At 41.8% G+C, this 23,107-nt stretch overlaps 1 protein-coding gene across 2 annotated transcripts in view; it reads right to left on the bottom strand.

Moving 5' to 3' along the window:
• Window positions 1-23,107, bottom strand: part of IQGAP2 (IQ motif containing GTPase activating protein 2) — a 285,569-nt gene that overhangs the window by 26,089 nt on the left and 236,373 nt on the right. For both annotated transcript variants that reach the window (XM_079917126.1, XM_079917125.1), the window contains 8 exons: window positions 21,831-22,039; window positions 13,309-13,458; window positions 10,095-10,258; window positions 7,698-7,922; window positions 6,324-6,464; window positions 5,889-5,973; window positions 5,015-5,247; window positions 2,845-2,977 (listed from right to left, as the gene is read on the bottom strand). In XM_079917126.1, the coding sequence (XP_079773252.1) occupies window positions 2,845-2,977; window positions 5,015-5,247; window positions 5,889-5,973; window positions 6,324-6,464; window positions 7,698-7,922; window positions 10,095-10,258; window positions 13,309-13,458; window positions 21,831-22,039 (1,340 nt within the window). The remainder of the gene's footprint in view (window positions 1-2,844; window positions 2,978-5,014; window positions 5,248-5,888; window positions 5,974-6,323; window positions 6,465-7,697; window positions 7,923-10,094; window positions 10,259-13,308; window positions 13,459-21,830; window positions 22,040-23,107) is intronic.

Raw genomic sequence — 23,107 nt, 5'->3', positions numbered from 1 at the left:
GATCCAAGTCCTTTAACAGATACATTATCTGCAATTATTTTCTCTCATTCCCTTGGTTGTCTTTTCTTGATGGCAATGTTTACAGGACAAAAGTTTCCAACTTTGAGGAGGTCCAATTTATCTGTTTTTTTGTTTTGGTTTTTTTTCCTTTTGTGGCTTGTACATTTGGTGTCATACCTAAGAAACCATTGCCAAGGTCACAAAGATTTACTCCTATGTTTTCTTCTAAGAATTTTATAATTTTAGCTCTTATATTTAGGTCTCTGATCCATTTCGAGTTCATTTTTGTATAGGGTGGAAGGAAAGGGTCCAACTTCATTCTTGGCATGTGGATTTCCAGTTGTCCCAGAACCATTTGTTGAAAAGACTATTCTTTGCCCACTGAACTGTTTTAGTCCCTTGTCAAAAACAAACTGACCACAGATTTGAAGATTTCTAGACTCTCAGTTCTATCTCATTGACTGGTATGCCTATCCTTATGCCGGTACAACACTGCCTTGATTACTTCCTTTTCCATTCTCTTTTAATCTTTAAGATTAGTGAAGGAGAGAGTTATCTGTTTAATGCTGAATTTTCCCTAACATTCCCTGACACTTACAAATTGGGTTTTTAAGAAAGGGAGAGGGGGCCTCAGATGCATAGCTTCAAGGAAGCAACTATATTCAACTACTTTTAAAGTTCTGTCCACTGTAAGACATGCTAGTTTTTCTACTATGGTTAGATTTAAAGCAAGATGTTATATAAGTAACACAGATGACAGAAAGACACGGTGAAATCTGGAAGTAGTACACAGGATATTTTGGGGTAAGGTAAGTCAGAGACAAGAACAAAATAAGCAAGATGGATACATTTGTGTTCTAGTTCTCTGAAGAGATGGGACAGCTGATGGGCTGCTGTCTCTGGAAGGGATGATTTAGGCAGCCAGCTTCTACTCTTTATTCTGATAATGACAGAACATCAAAATTTCCTGAAAATGTCTCCGTAAAGAGCTAATGTTCTACATGTTCCTTAGAGAACAAGGGACAAGTATGTGGACACAGGCGTGGCAAGTCATGCTACTGCCGTGCTTGTGTCTGCATGTGGACTTGCAGTGAGGACTTGAGACAGACAGTAAACAAGGACAGTCTTTCCCTGCAATTACACTTCTCCCATGTTATTACATCTGCTTCCAACATCACACATGATGGAATTCCAAACTGGTTACGAGTTATGTTTCCCAGGATTGGATTCTGTTTTCAACTCTTGTTGACGAAAGGAACAGGCTATTTCTCCTTGAAGAGCAACAGTCTAAATTAATACAGTAACATTGTCTCTCAGCTCTCCTTGGGAAAGAATCTCTCACTTTTCCTGCATGTGGCTATTGCCCTCAGCACATGTGCAGCCAATGTGTGGACATCTTTTTGAGATGAAAAATTTGCCATAACAAATAGATAAATGGGTCGTGGCTCAAATATGAATGAGTCTACTTGTTCGTTGGAAAATTATTTTTGCAAGTGCTGCATATACTGGATGTGTTTGCTTGGTGATTTGGGGTGTTCATATATAGGGAAAACAAGTATAGCCTTTTTATTTAATCAACCCACTCACTCCCTCAGCTGGTCATTCAGATCTGCTTTTGTTTAGGGTCACTCAAAACACTGAAGGAGAGCTTGTTGCAAATGTCAAGGAGGTTCCCTGTCCCAACCCTGAAAGAGGGAAATCAAAAGTAGATCCAATCTTTCTTTCCAGCCCATATTTAAGGTTTAGTTACTTAGAAGAGTTTAATAATGAAGACTGAAATTTTGAGCAGCCAATTTTGCTACTTGTTAGTATAGCTGGTTTGGTGGGGGAGGGGCTGGCCCTTTAAGAGGTGTGTATTTGTCGTGCTTTCCGCCAGTTGTGTGTATCAGTTGAAGCTGGGTGCATCCTTCACCAGGGCTTCTTGAGCTTCAGTGTGTATCTGAGTCACCTGGGATCTTGGGAGAATGCAGGTTCTGATTCTGGAGGTCTTGGGCGGATTTCTCTCATGTCCTCAGGACTTAGCTTGGAGTAGTCATGTCCAGAACTGTTCTTGAAAGGGTTATGCTTTAAGAACCTAGCTGGTTCAGGAAATAAGCTCTGGTCTTAAGCAAACAAAGACCCTCACCATGCAGAGAACACTGCCCTGCCCTCAAAGTGCACCTAATACAGGCTGATGGTTGATGGTGGTGATGTCTGCACGTGAACCAGAGGGAGACATTATGACACAGCAGACTGACGGTGCCTGGATCTAAGAAATGAGTTTTTCCAGAACAACAGAAGCGATTCTTTGTAGGCGGCTATTGCTGGGGTGTGGGGTGTATGTCTTCTTTTCCCCAACCTGGATACGCCTGTTTAACCCCTCCCTCTTTATGGCCAAACATTAGAAGAGAGGGAGCATTCTCCTTTTCCCAGAAAATTACTGGAAATGCGAAGAGAATTCTTGAAAGGGGGAGAGACCGACTCTGGGGTCCAGGCAGTGTGGCCCTGGTGGGTGGAGAAAATATCAGGGCTGCTCGGGCTCGGGGCTTAAACTGCACATTCACCACCTGACTGTAACTGGATCACGGAAGAAATAAACTTTTCCTTGCTTGAGAGAAGGAGTTTTCCTAAGGCACAAGAGTCAGGGAATACATGTATCATGTCAAAAGTAAACTTTTCCTGTTTGGGAAAAGGAGATTAGTCAATGCATAAGGGTCAGGGAATAAATAATTCAAGTATTTTTTAGGTTGAAAACATAAGTAGGAGCACATGCTTACAGTAACACCCTGTAGAAACTAAACATTTTCAAGAGCAGACGTTTGAACCCCGTGTCCATTGCTAAGACCCTCCTCCAACCTCTCTTACTGAATGTGTGCTGATGATTTCTTCAATTGAAATATAAATGACTGGTTTGCTGACTGTCACCACATCTGTGTATTTATCCATATTAAACTTTTCTTCTGGTTCAGGGACATTACATGCTTCTTTGAAATATTTCCTAAAAAATGAAAAAAAAAACAAAAGTCTTAAGACAGAGTCAAATTTGTGAATAAAATGGCTTTATCAAAATGGTGAGGAAATCTTCAGTGATGGCCTGTGCTTTGTTTTCTACTGTACACCTCGGGGGACCTGTTCCAGCACCTTCCAAGGCTGGCTCTGGACCTCGAAGCCGAGTCCATGTTTCGGGATGTTGGACCCAGGTCCTCAGAAAGGAACAGACAGAGCATTTAGGGCCTCAGGCCCTGTGACTGACCCAAGGTAATCAAACTATGGGCAGGTCATTTAAAAAATACGATTTTAAAAATGCCCCCTGAAATCTACACAAAAATGTCAGTACTGATGTTCCCTGATCTAAGAATCAAGTCTTTGTAGAGAAAACAATCCATAAAGCAATTAGTCAAATTTGCTACTTTAATTGGCACAAACTCCTGGGGATTTCAACACCCTTTCAGAGTTTCTGTTACCAATTTGACAAAAATTCAAGTTAAGCCTACTCTACTCTTAGTTGATCCAGACAACTGTTGCTGGCTGGAAAGGCTGTTAAGACCAGACACACAGATACATACGAGGCTCCCTTCCACCAGTGCTCAGACTCTAAAAACTCTGCTATTTTAAGCTACAGCAAATTTCAACAGAGAGATGGAGAAAAGCCAGGTGTGCTGCGATCATGGTTTAGGAGGGATTCTTTGCACAGGTAGAGTAGATATTTTATTCTATAAATTTGCAAATGTTTCAAATGCCTGAAATTATCCTTGGTGTATCTCCTAAGGGCACCCAAGGCTTGCACACCAGAAAGACCTGTGCCTTCCCACCCCAAGGCCGGGGCAGGATAAATGGCAGGTAGCCATGCTCCCACGTGACAACTGGTCTTCCTGCACTTTTTTGGTTGTAACTTTTCATGGTTGCTGAGGGACACAAAGGATTAATATGAGTGGAAGAGAAAAAAAAATAGATGAATTTAAGAGATGAGGGGAGGCTTTTGGTTTTATTTCCTTTTAAATGAAGAAGAGTTGGAAACTTACATGTTTGGTAGGAATAATCTGAGAAAAAAGGAAGCAAAAAGAGGTTCTAATAGCAGATAAGGATTTGCAAGAAATGGATGTTACTTTTTTAGTCAGTGAGGAGACCTAAAATTAGCAGCTTGAGAAAATCAAGACTTCCCATAGTAAGAGGATTTGGGGAAAATTTCTCACAAGAGGCGACAAATTCCAGAAAGAGAGGAATGATCATGAACTACCTTTGTCAACAGATAAATCACTAACCTAGAGGAAAACTGAGGAATGGGAAATTATCATTTTCCAAGTGAGGCGTGAAAGAGGCCACATAGATGTCATACTTGTACGACTGGCTGAATGGCAGAAAAGAGAAAGTGAACGCCAAGATGAACATGCTTCCTCTGAGAGCTTCAGGGTGAGTGAACCTTCCTGCTAGATTCAGTCCTCCTCCCGTATCCCCGTGGAATGATTAATGATACAATTTGGAGAGCTTATAAAGTCAACAGACTTAAGTCTTACATGCATATTTGAGAGATGTTCGAGAACAGAATAGAACATGTTCACACACAATCCTCAACAAACATAGAAGCTGGATTTTCCCAACCATCCCAAACCAAATACTCAGTTTCCTGCTATTGTTTGATGCAGATCAAGGCAAGTTTTTCCTGAATGGACAAAATGATACCCTCTTTTTAAGTTCAGAAGAGCAGAAGTTAGCTATTTTGATTTCTTTAATTCTAAGTACTACAAGCCTATAGCGTACCAAGAAGATTAAATATTTCTTCTTGTCAATAGCAGAAGTCATGCACATGGGGATGACTCAATGTAACAGGGGCACTGGGGGTGGGGGGGGGGATAGGGAACACCAGACAGAAGTAACCCCGCCTGCTCAGCCTCCCTCCTCTTTCCCCACAGCAACAAGCAGTACAAGAAATGCATGCCCTGAGGTTCCTGCCCCCAAGCCCAGCTCTGGGCACAGAAAACACATTCCTCTTGCCCACCATCCTGCAAGTTTCTCCAAAGGTAACGATACCTCTCACCTGAACTCCTGATACGTCTCTGATAAATAATGGTTCATAGATGAGAGATGCTCATTTTCTCCTTCAAAGAGCTTGTTGGAGGCTGCATGCTGAAGGACCTTGGCCACTGATCCCAAGTTTCTCCTCTGGTCGGAATTTATCTGACCTCCGGCTGTCATGTCGATGATATCAAAGCCGTCTGGGGCGACGATGGCTGGGTTCATGTACCGATAGTACAGGAGATTTCCAACAATCTGGAGTGATGTAGAAGAAAAGACTATTTTTGAGAGAGAAAACTCAAGAGTTTGGAGGGTTTTTTAAAAGTTAATATTAACTGACATTTCCCAAGACAGCAAATCGTTCTCCGATCTGAATCTTAACAAGGAGTTAAGTAAAGGTAGTGAATATAATCACACATTATTAATATAGTTAACAAAATTATTTTTGGTGAAAATATGCTACTGCCCCCCCTCCAAATTCTCTAATATAAAAAGCCTCAATAATGTATAAGAGCTCCCAACTAACCTCATAACAATAATCTTGAGAGCCATTAGAATAGAAGACTTGTAGCTTATTATCAAAAGTCATACAGGGCTTCCCTGGTGGCGCAGTGGTTGAGAGTCCGCCTGCCGATGCAGGGGACGCGGGTTCGTGCCCCGGTCCGGGGAGATCCCACATGCCGTGGAGCGGCTAGGCCTGTGAGCCATGGCCACTGGGCCTGTGGGTCCGGAGCCTGTGCTCCACAACAGGAGAGGCCACAACAGTGAGAGGCCCGTGTACCACACACACACACAAAAAAGTCATACAAGGGGAAAAATTTTACAAAATGGTGTGTTGGTAATTTTGGCCCCTACCCCCAAGAGAAGCTATGGTGAGATCACCCTTGAAAATCTACCTTTAATAGCTCATCTTCTGTTGCATCGGGAAATTTCTCACGGATCGAATTCTTCAGTACTTTGGCTATATACCTCAATCCATAACTACATGGAAAACAGATGACAAAAGAAAATAATGGAAAAAGGCTAAGTGAGGAAGAAACACACAGCAATTGTTCCAGTCAACTAAAGCCAAGCAGTTTTCCTAAAAATTCAACACAAAATGAGATGGTAACGGAATCACAGGACTGCCACGGATGATCGTACTTGAGCGCTGTTTTGTACTGTTCCGTCTTTGGAGAACAGTTATGAACTTAAAGTGCAAATGTTGGCAAAATTTAAACTAGTAAATGCAATGTGAGGAAAACTCCTATCTTCACTACAGGGGTTTATTTTACATAGTATTTCAAGAAATTCTAGCGAAGAAAGTTAAAGCTGCTACGTATACAACTTACGGCAGTAGATCAAGGGAAGAAATGATAGAACTCAGGACTTTGTTGGTGACCCTTCTCAGGTTCTCGATGGAGGCCTCCAGTTTGTTTTTCACTTCTGGGTATGTCAGAGCCTGTTCTGTGGTCACATCGTAAGGCAGGTTGCTGAAACCACAACGAGGGCTTACGATTAACTGGGGGCTTAGGTACAAGCATGTGTATCCTTGCCACATTGGTTCTACCATCAGGCTTTGTATCGTGAAGTAGAGTTTGCCCACCAACTCCAATGATAAAATGTTTGCTTGGGGCAGGGGAGAACCCACATGGAAGCCTCTGCCACCAGCACAGCAGGGTGACTCCAGGCTCTCCATCTGGGCTCTTCTGGCAAAATAACAGGCAGACCCAGGTAACGTAGACCCAGCTAACTTTCTCTCTCTCTCTCCCCCTCTCTCTTTTAAATTATAAAGAGCAGTATGTTCTTTACAGAAAAATTTGCATATAAGCCAACAAGAAAACAATACTGACCCCAGAGACAACTACTTTTCCTTATTTTAGTGTATAACTTTCTGGTCCTCTGCCACGCATGTGTGTATATGGGTGTAATGCAGTTCGTGTCTATATAGATCCCATATAGATCTTACGTGTGTGTATATACATGCATATTTGTTGTGATACAGAAAATGAGTCACTGTACCAAACTACAACCAAGAACTATGCTATGAAGAGTTTACCCAGGCAACAAATATATTTCTATACCACCATTCCAAAGTTACTTACTACTCGATTGTTATATAAACATTTATTTAACAGATTCCCCAAAGCTAAATATTTTGACCTTCCCCAACTTTTGTGATTACATACAGTGCTGTGACAACCACCCATGTAATTCTCTGTGCATATCTTAATGATTTCACATGGCATCCTTTTGCAGGAAATTAAAAGCTGGGATTGCCTGGATCAACAGACCACTACCTAGAATGAGCCAATCCCAACCCGGCTTGTTGAGGCTTACACGTTCAAGTTACTCACTTGGTAATTGTAAAAAAAAAAAAAAAAGTAGGTATTATCAGGTGAAGAGGTCTATGTCTAGGTCTAGGCCTGGGTTTAGAAACAACAAAGAAAAACGAAGGGAGAGAACTACAGAAATTGTGGCTTTGGGAATCAACTGGTACCGAAATCTGAAAATACCAGGTACCGCTAAGATGAGTAGGAGTCCAAGAACGTGGCCTGCATGGGTATGTTAAGGGAGGTAACAACATCTGAGATTGAAAACCGACTTTGCACAGTGAATTTTGTTCTTTTAACAGAGCTTAACAGAGCTTAAGAGTATGTATAAATATACACATAAAAATGATCATAAAACACAACTGAAAACCACCATCGCCCAGGCTTTGCTACCTGGCTTCTCCAGTCTGTGTTTCTAGTTGGTTCACCCAGGCCTTGTACACCTCGACGGGGCTTGTGTTGATGATCAGGGATTTGTCATCGATGATCTCTTTCACCACCGGAGCCAGAAGCTGGCGCAGTGTGTTCTGTCCACGGGCACCTCTGTTGAAGCTGACGACCATCTTGATGACTGTAGGGTTCCCAGTAACTATGTCCTGGACCTGGTCCACCTTTGATCTAAAAAAGGCCCAGACCAAACAAAATGGTTTGCCTCTATGCATAGAGTTTTAAACAGTGTATATTCTCTCTGGCGGGCAAGGGCTTTGGGGGGTTGTATTTTTCTCCATTGAAGATCAAAGACGGTGTGATTTAAAAGGAAGCTATCTCCCGTCTCTATTTGGTGAGCACACCTGAACCAAAGGAGACTTTTGGTGGACATGGCCCACATGCTGTCTTTTGTAATACAACCTCTGAGTCTGAAACTTGTGGGAAGTTAAGGCAAAGCTTTCTCTCTAAGTATGACCATTCTATCTGCCTCCATCACTAGACAACATGCCTGACCTATCTGGCTAAAGGTTTGCAGTGGTAACAGGGCCTGTAGAGCAGGATCTACAATGCATGTCCTGATTCTAATTTATCAGGGCTATTGGAAGACTGAGTGTCCATTAATAAAGTGGGTCTCAGAATCCCCTGTTTATTATTTTTATTTAAAAAAAAAGGAAGCTATCATTTGTAAGATGACTTATTCAAGAATTTTAAGGGTCTAAAAATAATTTCTCAGCTTTAATTCCAATCTAGAAGGCAGGAATGAACTAAAAATGGACCTAGACTAATAACAATACTGGGTGACGGTATACAAGTAAGGATGCTCCCTGTCTCTTTCCTGGGAGTTAGCCTTGAATTTCCAGTGTTCTGCTGGATATTAGAAATATTTCACCCACATGTTCTACACCTAAAACTCAAACTCAGTGTTGAAGATCTCATCTGTGCCTTTTTCCTATGCATGCCCCCGCGGCCTCCCTGCCCATTTCCCTGAACTATGTAGCTCAATTCATCCTGTTCCTATGTGGCTAGCAGATAGATCAATCTTCTAAAAACTCAGTGTGGTCACGTCAAAAACCTTGCACACCTTCCCAGAAAGTAAAAAGAGCCTCAGCACTTGGGCCTATACTCAATGTCTCCCATGATCTGGCCCAACCTTACTTTCCTGGTGGTCACCAATTAAGTCACCTCTTGGCTAGACTAATCTACTTTCTTTCTTGCCCCCTGGCCCATACTGTTTCTAGCACCATAGTGCCTTATTTCCCTTTTCCATTTCTTTTTATAAAAACTGTAGATATTCTTCAAGGTTTGGGGTCAACTCCTTCCTCTTCCATACAATCTTTATCGATTGACTGTATTGGCACTTTTCTTTCCATCCTTCTGATCTGTTACACTGTGCTTATCATTCATTTAGTACTTACCTTATTCTACTGCATAGCATTGCTATTTCTCATGAATCCTATTTCTCATGCTGCCTTATAGACAGCATGAGGGCAGAGGTGCCTGGCTAATAGCTTCAGAGACCTATAGGATTAGCATCGCTTAAGGGATCCAGAAGTAAGGAAGACAGTTAAGACCCATCTAGTTGGCTAAGGGCATTCTCATGGGTTCCCCCCCCCAATTCATTATAGCTGCCTACACATTTTTTACATTAACTGAGTAAAAAATAAATTAGCAGCAGCTTAAATTCCAGTAAGAAGGAAAAACTATTTAGCAGAGATCATTATCCTCATCTGTTTATGGCTTTACTACTCACATAATTTTAATTAGGTTTTCTCACTGACTTTTTCTTAATATAAATGTATTTATTTTATTTATTTATTTTTGGCTGCATTGGGTCTTCGTTGCTGCGCGCGAGGTTCCTCTAGTTGCAGTGAGCGGGGGCTACTCTTCGTTGCGGTGCACGGGCTTCTCATTGCGGTGGCTTCTCTTGTCGCAGAGCACGAGGTGCATGGGCTTTAGTAGTTGTGGCTCGCGGGCTCTAGAGCGCAGGCTCAGCAGTTGTGGCGCACAGGCGTAGCTGCTCCACAGTATGCAGGATCCCGGACCAGGACTTGAACCCGTGTCCCCTGCATTGGCAGGGGGATTCTTAACCACTGTGCCACCAGGGAAGCCCTCACTGACTTTCAAAGAGCTTTGTACACATGCAAAATCAACAGTGAATTTAGCATTAGAAAAGATATCACTGCCGGGAGAAAGCTGTACCTGAATATATCTATGATGATGTGGCAATTTCTCAAGAAATTTGATAATTTTAATATGTATAAATAACTTATAAGAATAACTTTAAAATTATTTTAGTAAATCAGAGATAGCCACCACTAACAAAAGGTATTGGTATTCTTACATATATACTTATATACATACTTTATTTCTTCCTCCAGAGCAGTTTTGAAAAGCTTGAGGAGTAGATATTCTTCCCGTTGATTGGAAGCGTAATTGTATAGGGTGAAAATAACAGTATCCATAAATTTAGTTGACTTGTTCTGTGGCATCTGGAAAATCAGCTTAGCGAGGTACAAAGGATTTGTCTGAAGGAAAGTGAGAAGAAGAAACCCCCCCCCACAAAACTATATGTTAATATATTATTAAAAGCAGAGAGGAGTCCCCAGTTCCTTGCACTTTAATGACTTATTATGTATAAAGCATATAGAAGAGTATCTGGCACATATTAAGACTTTCAAAGGTAGCAGGTAATACTAATACTAAACTATAGGAAGTTATACTAGAAAGTTACGGTAGGATTTAAATTTTATATACTATGTCATGACATATTTAATGGAGTATAATTGTATTATGTACACTCTACACCATTTGGAGCCACACCGTAATATTTATCGTAGAAACACAGGAGGCGGGGGGTGGCTGATAGATCTGGTATCCGAAGAGACTGGCAAGAAGGGACCAAGGGCTCAGCCAGATAGACTGTTCTAGAAGGACTGATGAATGAATAGAAGGAAACATATCCCATATTCTGAGACAAGAAAGAAAAAGAAAAGGATACATTTACATGTGGAGACAGTGGGATGGCCATGATGTTTTAGAAAGCACGAGAAGGTAGGAGTGAGGCAGGGAGGCTGAACAGAGGGGTGAAGGTCAGGATAGTTCATGGGGGAAATGCCAGAAGAACCTGACAAGAAGCCCATATGCTTAGTGTGGGAAAAGAACCGCCCCAGAAGGCTAAGATAAAAAGAAGAGAAGAGAGAAGGGGGTGGCTGATAGACCTGGTATCCGAAGAGAGAATCTCTTTAAATTAAAAAAAAATTTAAAGATGGAAAAGAATTAAAAAAAACTTGACATGTAGTTCAGCTTAGGATGGAGTTCAAGAGATGTAGCACCAGTCTTTGTGGTAATGTGGTTTTTCTGAAGGAGTTACACCAGATGGAGGTTAGAAGAAAAAAATATAATATTAAGGTGACAGAGAAATTTGATAGTCCTACTCTTTATCCTCCTTCCGATGAGAAAAGAAAATTTTCCATACATGGAGACCAGTATTTAAGAGTCTCAAGCAGTTTGGCTTTAAAAATTTTAAGAAAACCCTAATTCTAGTTTAGTTTACCACTTAGATTTACTTTCAAGCTCATAATGACTGGCTGAAATTTTATGAATAAGCAGCTCAGGACAACCTTTTTCTTAGCATTCTGGGGTGATTCTTTTCCCACACTAAGCATATCGGCTTTTGAGAAAGGAAAATTAGTCAAAAGCCAAAGAAGCCTCATTCCTCTCCGATGACCTAAAAACTTTAAATTTAGGCTCATACAGAAGAGACAAGCCCATAGCAAAACCTACACTAGCTGACCTGCTACTTTGGCTAAGAATCGCCAAAGGCGAAAGGGATCCACGCCGTTTGCTCTTCTATAGCTTCCTTATTGGTCTTGGGTTAATGTCTCCAAAGCAGACAGGAGAAAAGGTGAAGAAAAATAAATGATTTTTTTGACACTTCACTCAGTACAACTGAACAGTCATGCTCTGGTTCTATCAGTTTTGGATCGTTTAGGGAATAAACCTTGTGGAATTATTCTAAACACGCTCCTATGCTTTTTCTCCTTCCCATTAATGAGCCTTCACTTACATAACAGGGTAAACTATACAAATCTTAGGCCAGCGACTAAATTTTCACCTTCCTAAATGACACAAATTCTATCAAAATCCAACAATAGAAAATTAAATCCTAAAGAAGCTTCGTACACTTGGAAGTTCATGGATGTCAAAAGTGATAAATGTGAGAACCTACTGTATAGTACAGGGAACTCTACTCAATGCTCTGTGGTGACCTAAATGGGAAGGAAATCCAAAAAAGAGGGGATATATGTATACGTATAGCTGATTCACTTTGCTGTAGAGTAGAAACTAACAACATTGTAAAGCAGCTATACTCCAATAAAAATTAATAAAAAAATGATAAATGCTTAAGATTAAATTTATAACTGATGGATGCCTATTAACCTAATTTCAGCAGACAAAAAACCTTCCCCTGCCTAGTGCGAGCCCCCTTTCTTTCTGGAAAGGAAGCTGTTGTTAAGCCCTGGATTCCATGGACAATGCTGTTTTAACATTTTTCCTTCTATGCTGCCACATGGTGGACATCTGGAGTACTACACCTGTTCGCCACTCTAAGTAGAGAATTCTCAACTCTACCAAAATTAACGTCTCTTCTCTCAACGGGGCTAGCCACACCTCATTTATATTTTGGGTAATGTGTTCTCTGTGCACCTAATGCCAGCGACGTCCTCAAGCAAAGATTCAAGCATCTCCACGCCTTGACGGAATCACTGCCACCAGCAGCGGCCCCAGGGACACCTGACTTTCAAGGAAGAACGGCTGATCCATCTTTTTTGGGAAAGTTTTCCTGCCGAGGGGAGGCTTTGTTTCTATCTCTCACTATCGCTCACTGTTTCCTCTGGGACTAATTGTATGTGCGGGTGGGCGGATGAGGTTGATCAATGGTCAAACAAACAAAAAACTAGTCCACCAGACAGAGTCCAGCCCTAACCAGTTCAGCTTAGTTCTCACCCACACTCTTGAAGCAGTGGAAAATTACTGTTCACTTAGATCACAGTCATGCCATGGAAATAATGAAATAAAAAAGGAATCCCATTTCCCTAATCCAAACTCTCTGGCTCCTTCCTCAAAAGAAGGGCAGTCTGGTCCTGGTACAGATCTGTTTTTCATACAGTTACTTTAATTTTTTCATGTTTGACAGCATCTGCTTATGTTATTATTAGATTTATACCGTTTCTGCCGATAACTGCAGTATAATGTAGTCATGAAGAGTGTGACCGAAGTTTTAAGTCAAACTGCCAGGGTCCCAATACCCTTGTTTTACCATTTCCTGGCTGTGTCTCAGTTTTCTCACATGTAATACAGGAATATCAGTAAATTATTTTTTGATGGTTCCCAGGGTTGTACTAAGAATTAAAATGAGATAATGTGTACAAAGCACCTAGAATAGCACTTGGTACTTAATAGTGCTCAGAACATGTAAACTATTGTAGCCTTAGCATGAGACAAGACCTACTGTAAAACACCAACGGGGACATAGCACTTACCCAAAACTCACAGTGAAAGAAATTGTTCTCACCTGTAAAAGATAAAAAAGCTGCTGATACGTTTCCAGTGTTTTTCTTCTCTCCTTACTCAAACTTTTGATCCCTTGGTTGTCAGTGTTATTCAGTATTTGCATTTCTCCACCTTTTTTCTTATTCAGTTTCGTTCTGTGTGAAATTACATCCTGGAAAAAATTTTTATGAAATTACTACTTTTTATGCTGGTACTCTTTACCTCCTTCCTTCTCAGACACCCTGAGACACACACAGTTGGAAAGATTAGTTTTCCACATTTCCCTCACGAAGAAACAAACGGACAGAGAATGTTAAAGAAATTAAGAAAACCCAAATTGCAGGTGAATTTGGCTTTTGTAATATTTGTTCTCCAAAGCTGTGCACATTTGTTCTTAGGATGTAATGTAGGTCCCAAGACAATTCAATAGGGAGAGGATAATCTTTCAAAAAATGATGCTGGGACAACTGGATATCCAGGTTCAAAAGAAAGAAGTCAGACCTCATCCCATAAACAAAAATTAACTCAAAACAAAGTGAGAGTGGCATAGACATATATACAGTACCAAACGTAAAATAGATAGCTAGTGGGAAGCAGCCGCATAGCACAGGGAGATCAGCTCGGTGCTTTGTGACCACCTAGAGGGGTGGGATACGGAGGGTGGGAGGGAGGGAGACGCAAGAGAGAAGAGATATGGGAACATATGTATATGTGTAACTGATTCACTTTGTTATAAAGCAGAAACTAACACACCATTGTAAAGCAATTATACTCCAATAAAGATATATATATAAAAAAAGAGAGATCAAAGAACTAAATGTAGGAGCTAAAACTATAAAACTCTTCTAAGAAAACCTAGGCAAAAATATTTGTTACCCTGGATTAAGCAATGGTTTCTTCGAGGGGTGTGTGTATGATAATTTATTTAATCATATTCCTTTTGATGGACAGTTAGTTTCTTTACATTTTATTACTATTTCAGAGTGTGTAGGGAGCCTTCTTGTACATGCATCGTTGTGCATGTAGATAATGGTTTCTTACATACGACACCAAAAGCACTAGCAACAAAAGAAAAAAATAAAGTGGACTTCATAAAAATTAAAACCTTTGTGCTTCAAAGTACATTATCAATAAAGAAAACCCATAGAATGAGAGAAAATATTTGCAAATCATTTCTTTTTTTTTTAAGAAGATGTTGGGGGTAGGAGTTTATTAATTTATTTATTTTTGCTGCGTTGGGTCTTAGTTTCTGTGCGAGGGCTTCCTCCAGTTGCGGCAAGCGGGGGCCACTCTTCATCGCGGTGCGCGGGCCTCTCACTGTTGTGGCCTCTCTCGTTGCAGAGTACAGGCTCCAGACACACAGGCTCAGTAGTTGTGGCTCACGGGCCCAGTTGCTCCGCGGCATGTGGGATCCTCCCAGACCAGGGCTCGAACCCGTGTCCCCTGCACTAGCAGGCAGACTCTCAACCACTGCGCCACCAGGGAAGTCCGCAAATCATTTCTTAGATAAGGGACTTGTACCCACAATATACTATAAAGAACTCCTACATCTCAAAAATAAAAAGACAAATAACCCAATTAAAAAATGGGCAAAGGATGTGAACAGACGTTTTCCCAAAGAAGACCTACAAGTGGCTAATAAGCACATGAAGAGATGCTCAACGTTAACAGTTATTTGGCAGTTCCTCAGAAGTTAAACACAGGTGACCATGCGACCCTGCAACTTCACTGTCCGGTATATACTGAAGAGAACTGAAAACATATGTCCACAGAAAAACATGTACATGAATGCTCATAGCAGAATTACTCATAACAGCTGAAAAGAGGGAACAACTCAAGTGTCCATCAACTGGTAAATGGGCAAACAAAATGTGGTGTATCCACACAATGGAATGTTATTGATCAGTAAAGAGGAATGAAGGACTGATTTATGCTACTACAAAATAGCGAACTTTAAAAACACTATGGGCTTCCCTGGTGGCGCAGTGGTTGAGAGTCCGCCTGCCGATGCAGGGGACGTAGGTTCGTGCCCCGGTCCGGGAAGAACCCACATGCCGCAGAGCGGCTGGGCCCGTGAGCCACGGCCACTGAGCCTGCGCGTCCGGAGCCTGTGCTCCGCAACGGCAGAGGCCACAACAGTGAGAGGCCCGCGTACCGCGAAAAAAAAACCCAACACTATGCTAAGTGAAAGAAGCTGGTCACAACAGATGACATATTGTGTGACTCTATTAATATGAAAAACCAGAACAGGCAAATCTATCAAGATCGAAAGTATACTAAAGGTTGCTGTGGCTGGGGGTTGGAGTGAATAGGTAACGACTGTTAATGAATATGGGTATTTTTTCTATTGAAATATTATTCATTTACTATACAATTCATCCTTTTAAAGAGTACAATTCCGTGGTGTTCCATCTAGTCTCAAGGTCGTGCAACTGTCACCACGATCCAATTCCAGAACATTTTCTTTGGGGTTTCTTTTTGGGGTGATGAAATGTTCTAGAGTCAGAGAGAGGTGATCGTTGTACAATTTGGGGAATATACTAAACACTACTAAACTGTAACCTTTCAAAGAATGAATTATATCTTTTGAAACTATAGAAGCACTTGCAAAACATATGCAATGTAGAAATTAGAAATGGAAGGGAAGAGAAGCCTCTAAATATTTAACAAAGTTAAGGGTTTTCCCTCCCAACCATGCTCCTTTACTTACAGGGAAATGTGGAAAATGTGTGGCTGGAAACATTGTCAAGAGGTCACTGAGGTTACTGTGTCCCCTTCAGGGGCTTAAAGGCTCATGAACCAGAGTAGATCGTTTAGATATGGATCTACCAAACATTTTTACAGAAACCCACAGTAAAAAATACATTTTATGTCTTTTATTGGCAAACTTACCCACACAACACTATACGAAAGGATGCTTATTCTTACTACTGGGACACACTTTGACCGTTTCAATTTGCTTTTTTTCTATTCCATTTTTAAAATCTGCTGAAGTGATACACTAAATTGATTTCATGACTCACTAATGGAATGTGACTTACATGAAAGCCACAGCTCTAGAATGCCTCCTTTGCCACTGAACACTGGGTCACTGTCCCAGAGCATAGGTGGCAAGAAAGTTTTTTTTCCTAAAACTTCTTCCATCTGCTTCCCTGAGCTCTTAGCCCAGCCTCCACATGAGGACTGTTTGCAGCCAGTATCAGGATTCTCCACCACCAGTCCCGAGGGGGGCCCTCCGGGCATTTCAGGCACTACCATGCTTTGCTGTGCAGGCACTGCTGCCCATCTTGCATCCTGGGCCCTTCTCCACCAAGTGCCAGTAGGGACTCCTGTCATTTTGACAACAAAAAATGTGCCTGTCCCCATTTCCAATTATCCCTGCAGATGAGAACCACTGTACAGGACAAGCTCCAAATCTATTCACCGCCCAGCACCCCCTTCTCCCATAGCTGGGGTCAGCTCATAGGTAGAAAAAAAAAAAAAAAAAACAACCCTTGGAGCATTGAGATTAGATAGTTCTACGTGGTTATATCCATTGCCTTCAAGGTTTATGACTTTATTCTTCTTTATTCTCAGCTTAGAGAGGGGTAACTTGACTTAATCCTTTACTTCTGTTCCCCAATTGTTTATATGGGGAAAGAGAAGGAATTTGATTTTTATTTCTACAAAAATTTTAAGAAGGCGACACTTCCCCCCTTCTTTCACAGATACATAAATCACATTCAAGATGAAGAAAGGAAGCGTAGTTACCCCCAGATGGAGGTTCAGGAGAAGTCCAGGCAGGCGGTGGCCTGATACCCTTATCTATAAGAAGTCCTAAGACATCACTAGACTAACTGGCTTACGGTTCCATTTGACCCAGGTTTCTCCTCTTCAGATAACTGGTGATGTGTAGAGATTCAATTCCCCCAAATACATGGAATAAATTGATTATCTTGATTTTAAATATACGGAAGAAAAAAAATCTTGGTACTTAACCTCCCCATCACCGGCCCCCCTCACCCCCAATGTCCCCCAACTACTTGCAGTGGAAGTAGCTCTGGAAACTGGAGGCTATTCCTTTGTTTTGCTGCAGACTTCATCTTTAGGGTAATGTTTTTGACATATACAGAAGAGAACAGAGGGTGGGGTGGTAAGCAAGCGCCAGGGCAGAACCAAGTTCCTTCGCATTATTAACAGATTTGGTGAGGACAGCACAGGAAGAGCACTGGAGGAAGGGAAAGAGCAGAGTCAAATGCTGAGCCCTGGAGGGGAAGTGGGAGGGGAGAGGAGAGCCAGCAGCTGCGCCACGGGAACCGTCTGTCTGCTGGAGATCCAAGTACAGAGCAGCACGCTTCAATGGGATAAGCCCTTCTTCTGTCTTCCCTGTGAAATTACACCTGGCTCACAAAAGCTCTGGTGTGAATGGAGGTTTGCCTTGGAAAGCTTGAAGAAGGGGACAAAGGCCAACCCAGACAGGCGTTCCAAAGAGAGGCATATGCTTTTTATTAATAGAAATCTCATGTCCTCTATTCTTTTTTTTTCTTTTTTGCGGTATGCGGGCCTCTCACTGTTGTGGCCTCTCCCGTTGCAGAGCACAGGCTCCGGACGTGCGGGCTCAGCGGCCATGGCTCACGGGCCCAGCCGCTCCGCGGCATGTGGGATCTTCCCGGACCGGGGCACGAACCCGTGTCCCCTGCATCGGCAGGCGGACTCTCAACCACTGCGCCACCAGGGAAGCCCAATGTCCTCCATTCTTATCAATAAATATTGAACATTTGAGGAATACTGGTTCGAAGGAGCAACAGTATTTAACTTGTTCATAATATTCCCACATCTCAATGTTGCCTTAGTTGCTACCATCTTTTCCCTTCCCCTGGTAACAGGATATCCGCATGCAGGTAATATGCTAGAGTATACGCACTTTTGTAGAAGGTGTGGACTAAGACAAAGGGCTTGGGCTTTGGAGTCACAAAAATACGAGTATCTGCAAAGCACAGTTAGTTTTGTGACCTTGCTCAGGTTAACCTCTCTAAGACTCAGTTTCCTTAAATCTATAAAATGGGCTTAATGATAGCAATCTTACTGAGCTTCTGTGAAGATAAAAACAATCCATGCGGCTTCCCTGGTGGCGCAGTGGTTGAGAGTCTGCCTGCCGATGCAGGGGACACGGGTTCGTGCCCCGGTCCGGGAGAATCCCGCATGCCGCGGAGCGGCTGGGCCTGTGAGCCATGGCCACTGAGCCTGCGCGTCCGGAGCCTGTGCTCCGCAGCGGGAGAGGCCACAACAGTGAGAGGCCCACGTACCGCAAAACAAACAAACAAAAAAACAATCCACGTAGGACACTTAGCACATTTTCCAGTGAAGAAAAATAAGGCTTAGAGAGGTTAAGGAACATACCCAAGGAAATATGCTCATAAAGAAGCAAAGAAGTTAAGCAATACAATACAATTAAGCAATACAATAAATTTCAATCCTGGGTTACAGACAGCCCTGGCCTACAAGTCTGCACTCACGGGATACGACACACCCATCAATAGGAATTTTAGCAATTCAAGATTACTTTCAATTTCTACTTTGGTTTTCCTTCAAGCTAGTTTGAATCTAGACCTTTCTTCCTCCCTATGCCTCCCAGAAACTTCTACTTCAGCTGTCTGTCTCCATTTCCAAACCTCTTCTTTTGCTTAAAACCAACATTAGCTACTTCACTCACTCGCCCACTGACTTTCTGAGGTTTCCAGAAGGAGCGCCAATTTTAAAAGAATTGTAAGACACATGGTTACTAGAGAGAGCTAGAGTTGCTCTGTAAGAACTAAGCCACTTCCCTTTAAACTTTTTTCTCAACATATGCTTATTGTTAAAAAAAATTAAAAACTATACCAGGACACGGAAGCAACCTAAGGGTCCATTGACAGATGAGTGGATAAAGAAGATGTGGCACATATATACAATGGAATATTACTCAGCCATAAAAAGAAACAAAACTGAGTTATTCGTAGTGAGGTGGATGGACTTAGAGTCTGTCATACAGAGTAAAATAAGTCAGAAAGACAAGAACAAATATCATATGCTAACACATATATATGGAATCTAAAAAAAAAAAGGTTCTGATGAACCTAGGGGCAGGACAGGAATAAAGACGCAGATGTAGAGAATGGACTTGAGGACACGGGGAGGGGGAAGGGTAAGCTGGGACGAAGTGAGAGAGTGGCATGGAATATATACACTATCAAATACAAAATAGATAGCTAGTGGGAAGCAGCTGCATAGCACAGGGGGATCAGCTCCGTGCTTTGTGACCACCTAGAGGGGTGGGATAGGGAGGGTGGGAGGGAGACACAAGAGGGAGGGCATATGGGGATATATGTATATATATAGCTGATTCACTTTGTTATACAGCAGAAACTAACACAACACTGTAAAGCAATTTTACTCCAATAAAGATGTTAAAAAAATATATATATATGGCTAATTCTACCATGCAAAGAAAAAGAGCTTAACTTTTTTCTTTTAGCTTAAGTGTATATCCACTTTTTACAATAAATGAAATCGTACTGTTTTAGGCACTATTTTCTTCTCCATTATATTGCAACCCTTTCCCCTGCCCTTAAATATTCTTCAGAAACGTTATTTTTAGTGGCTGTGTAACATACATGTCAGACTGGTTCTACTGTCCTCTGTTGTTTTCGGGTTTGGGTTGTTCCCCATTATTTCACTACTGTAAATAAAACTTTCAACTGCACTATTCTTATCATCAAACCAAAAATGCTACTATTAATGATAAGACAAAAGAGTACGTCCTTGAGAATCATTAGTTTAACTTCTAACCAGTGTTTGATAAATATTTGGTGTTTGAAAATATAAGGCGAAAAATTAACTTCGTTTCCCAATGCTAACAATTAGGAATGCTTTAAAAAATCTTAAACACTCGTAAAGATCCGAAAATCTGCCACATTTGTATTTCCACAAGCTACATATTTCTACCACTCTTTTGCAACTAAGCCTTTATTTTAAAAGGCAAGGCATTTCCTGTTTACAACTTTATGGGAGTAGGGTACAAGAGCAGTGTAAAGCTATAAAAGGCATTCTCTGAAGGACCTTCTGGAATATATTATACTTTAAAAGTTTTCATATGTATCCAACAATACACATTATTTTTTTTTTTAAAGACTAACGTACTATTGTTTTTCTGGATAAAACAATGAAAATAGAGTTAAAAGCAGAACTTTTAAATTTGTAGTTTTTTCCCTTAATATTTAGAAAAGATGATCATTTCCTGTCTTACGAGTTGCTCTCGTTTCCTTATTTGCTCGGCACTATTTTGCTGGTATCTCTGTGAGGGCCGGAGACAAGAGTGAGGCGTTCCCATGTCCACTTAGCTGGTAGCGTCCCGTGCCTGCTCACCTGGTAGTTTTCCAGAACCACACCAGAAGCTGGCTCTCTACCTCTGACCCACTGTAGCCTTCTCAGGGCATCCGGAAGGTCAACTTGCCCTGCCCTGCCCTGTTGGTTTTCTGAAAACTGACGTGGCATGGGAACAGGGACATGGAGAGAGGTCTTACCCTGGAAATCTCCTTTTCTTGGGTAAAAATGACACTTTTCACATAGTTTTGGGGAGCTTTGACACTGGCAGGTTTCTCACAGATACAAAACTACAGCATTATTTACTTGGAGGCTATTATTAGGGAAATGCCACTCTGTAGGGGGTCATTTTGGAAATGTGGATTGGGGAGGGCTAACATCTGATGGATTGGAGACACCACTGGCTTCCAGTAAGCGGGGCCTGGGGAGGACAGATGCTCTGCTGTCCTGCAGTTTGTAGGATGGTCCCGTGTAAATAACTGTCCACATCTCGCATGGCTGGCTTTTTTAATGTCCCGCTGGTCATTCACGAAGGTCAAAATTCTGTGCATAATTGCTTGAGCCTAGAATCTAATAGTTTTACATATAAGCACAACATAGATCCTCACAAGTTTAATATAAACTTAATTTTCTAGGACGGCAACTCCATGTCAAGTGGTGGGGGGTGGAGGAAGACCACACTTTGCTGTTCAAGGGCTTATTACAGAGAGTTGTTCTCCACTTTGGAAAAAAGAACTCATGGCCAGTTCCACCACTCACCTGACCAGTCTCATCTGTAGCTCTCTCAATCTGTGGTTATTCTGTGAAAAGGCCCAAGTCTCTGGTAACATTATCACATCTAATGGCATCAGGCCCATGTATCTTCATATTGAAATATGTATTTTTACTATAAATTCATTTCTTTGAATTTCTCTTTTATATTTATAGAAAGGCCTTAGCCTTGCTATGAAGGTACATATGTAAGTTGGTTTTATTTCACATAAATTTCCTTTCAGAATGGTAAAGAAGTCTTACCAAATGTCATAAAAGGGGGGCGCAGAATTTTGCAGGTCTAAGACCATAAAGCGGTAATGAAAATGGTAAGTAAACTTTGGGCCACTCCTTCTGGACTCCAAAGGAACTTAGCTGGACCACAGTGTTGTGGGCAAATATACGAGCGTCTTCTCTCTTCTGGGAACCAACAGTCCCACAAACCCCACTGACCTCCAGTGTGATCCTGTTCTTCACCAGGAGCCCAATCTTAATGTCCATCAGGTTCAGGTCTTTCTCCAGCTGTTGGTTGCCTCTGATCTTGGTCACCACTTCTTCCCTTAAGCGTGCTACCTCCAGAGCCTCCTGGAAATCCAAGTCACTTTGGTCCAACAGGTGTACAAATTTGCGGATTACTGTTAACGGCGGGTTTTCAGAGCCAACTGCAAGGAAAGGAAAGGTGTGCTTTAACTGGGCATGCTTGAACGGATCATCAGTAGGAAAGAAATCAGGTCTTTAAATAAAACATTGACAGAAAAATAGAGCGACGGACGTGCTTGGTCTCCAGAGTGAATCATCCTGCCTCATGTCAAATCTGGACGGGGAAACGGATCGTATAAATAAACGCACGCCACCGATAAGGTTGGGCCTCACTAATTCCTCGTCTAGCACCCGTTTATCGGCCCTCTCTCATGCTGTTCCCAGGACCACGCACTGAGGAGATAGTTCTATCTATCAGTGTCTTATTGATGAGGAACCTGGGAAAGAATGCTAACGTGAGTTGCCCCGGCTCTAAGAGCTTGTGGCTGAGCCAGATAAGAGATTTCTGTTCTTGCTGCAGGAAGCAGAAAGAGGTGTTTTTTTTTGTTTTTTGTTTTCCCAGCCCAAAAGACCTTGGGGAAGGAGCAGGAATTAGGTGAAAGGTGAATTAGAAAAGGTCAGTCAAGGGAGACCTGTAAGGTCTAACCGGAGCCAACAGAATGACAACTGGAACACATGTCCTACTTGGCAGAAATGAAGCGATTTTAGAAACTGAATTGGGTCCCTGTCCCTTCAGGATGGACCAGGGAGGGCATTCAGCACCTAGGAGACCAGGCTCAGTTGTTGAGAGGAATACCTATATAAATTCTACAAGGGCTTTCCCTTAGTGCCTTGAACCTTAATTGTGCTTTAATTCTCTTGCACTGCGACTTTGAAAAAGCAATTTTTTTTAAGGTGTGTAATGAGATCTACTCTGGGCAAACTCTAAGAAGAAACTACCTGGACCTTCAATGCTGAATGATTAGACATAGCAACAAAAAGATGACTTGAGAGAGCCCAGTCCAGTTGTGGCGGCCTCAACAACCATCCTCTCTTTTACTTCCAAGGCCCTACTCAAGCTTCCTTATACTTCTGTGTAGTTCTGTGGTATCTTGACACTTAAGGAATACAGAGCTCAACCAACAACACAATTAACAGCATGAACTCATCATGAACAACCAAATCTAGAGTCATCTGTATTACTGTTGTTC

The sequence above is a fragment of the Stenella coeruleoalba genome (genome assembly GCF_951394435.1).
Source record: "Stenella coeruleoalba genome assembly, chromosome: 3".
NCBI classification, from domain to species: Eukaryota; Metazoa; Chordata; class Mammalia; order Artiodactyla; family Delphinidae; genus Stenella; species Stenella coeruleoalba.
Note: the sequence above shows the minus strand (reverse complement) of the source record. Positions and strands in the feature narration are given on the sequence as shown.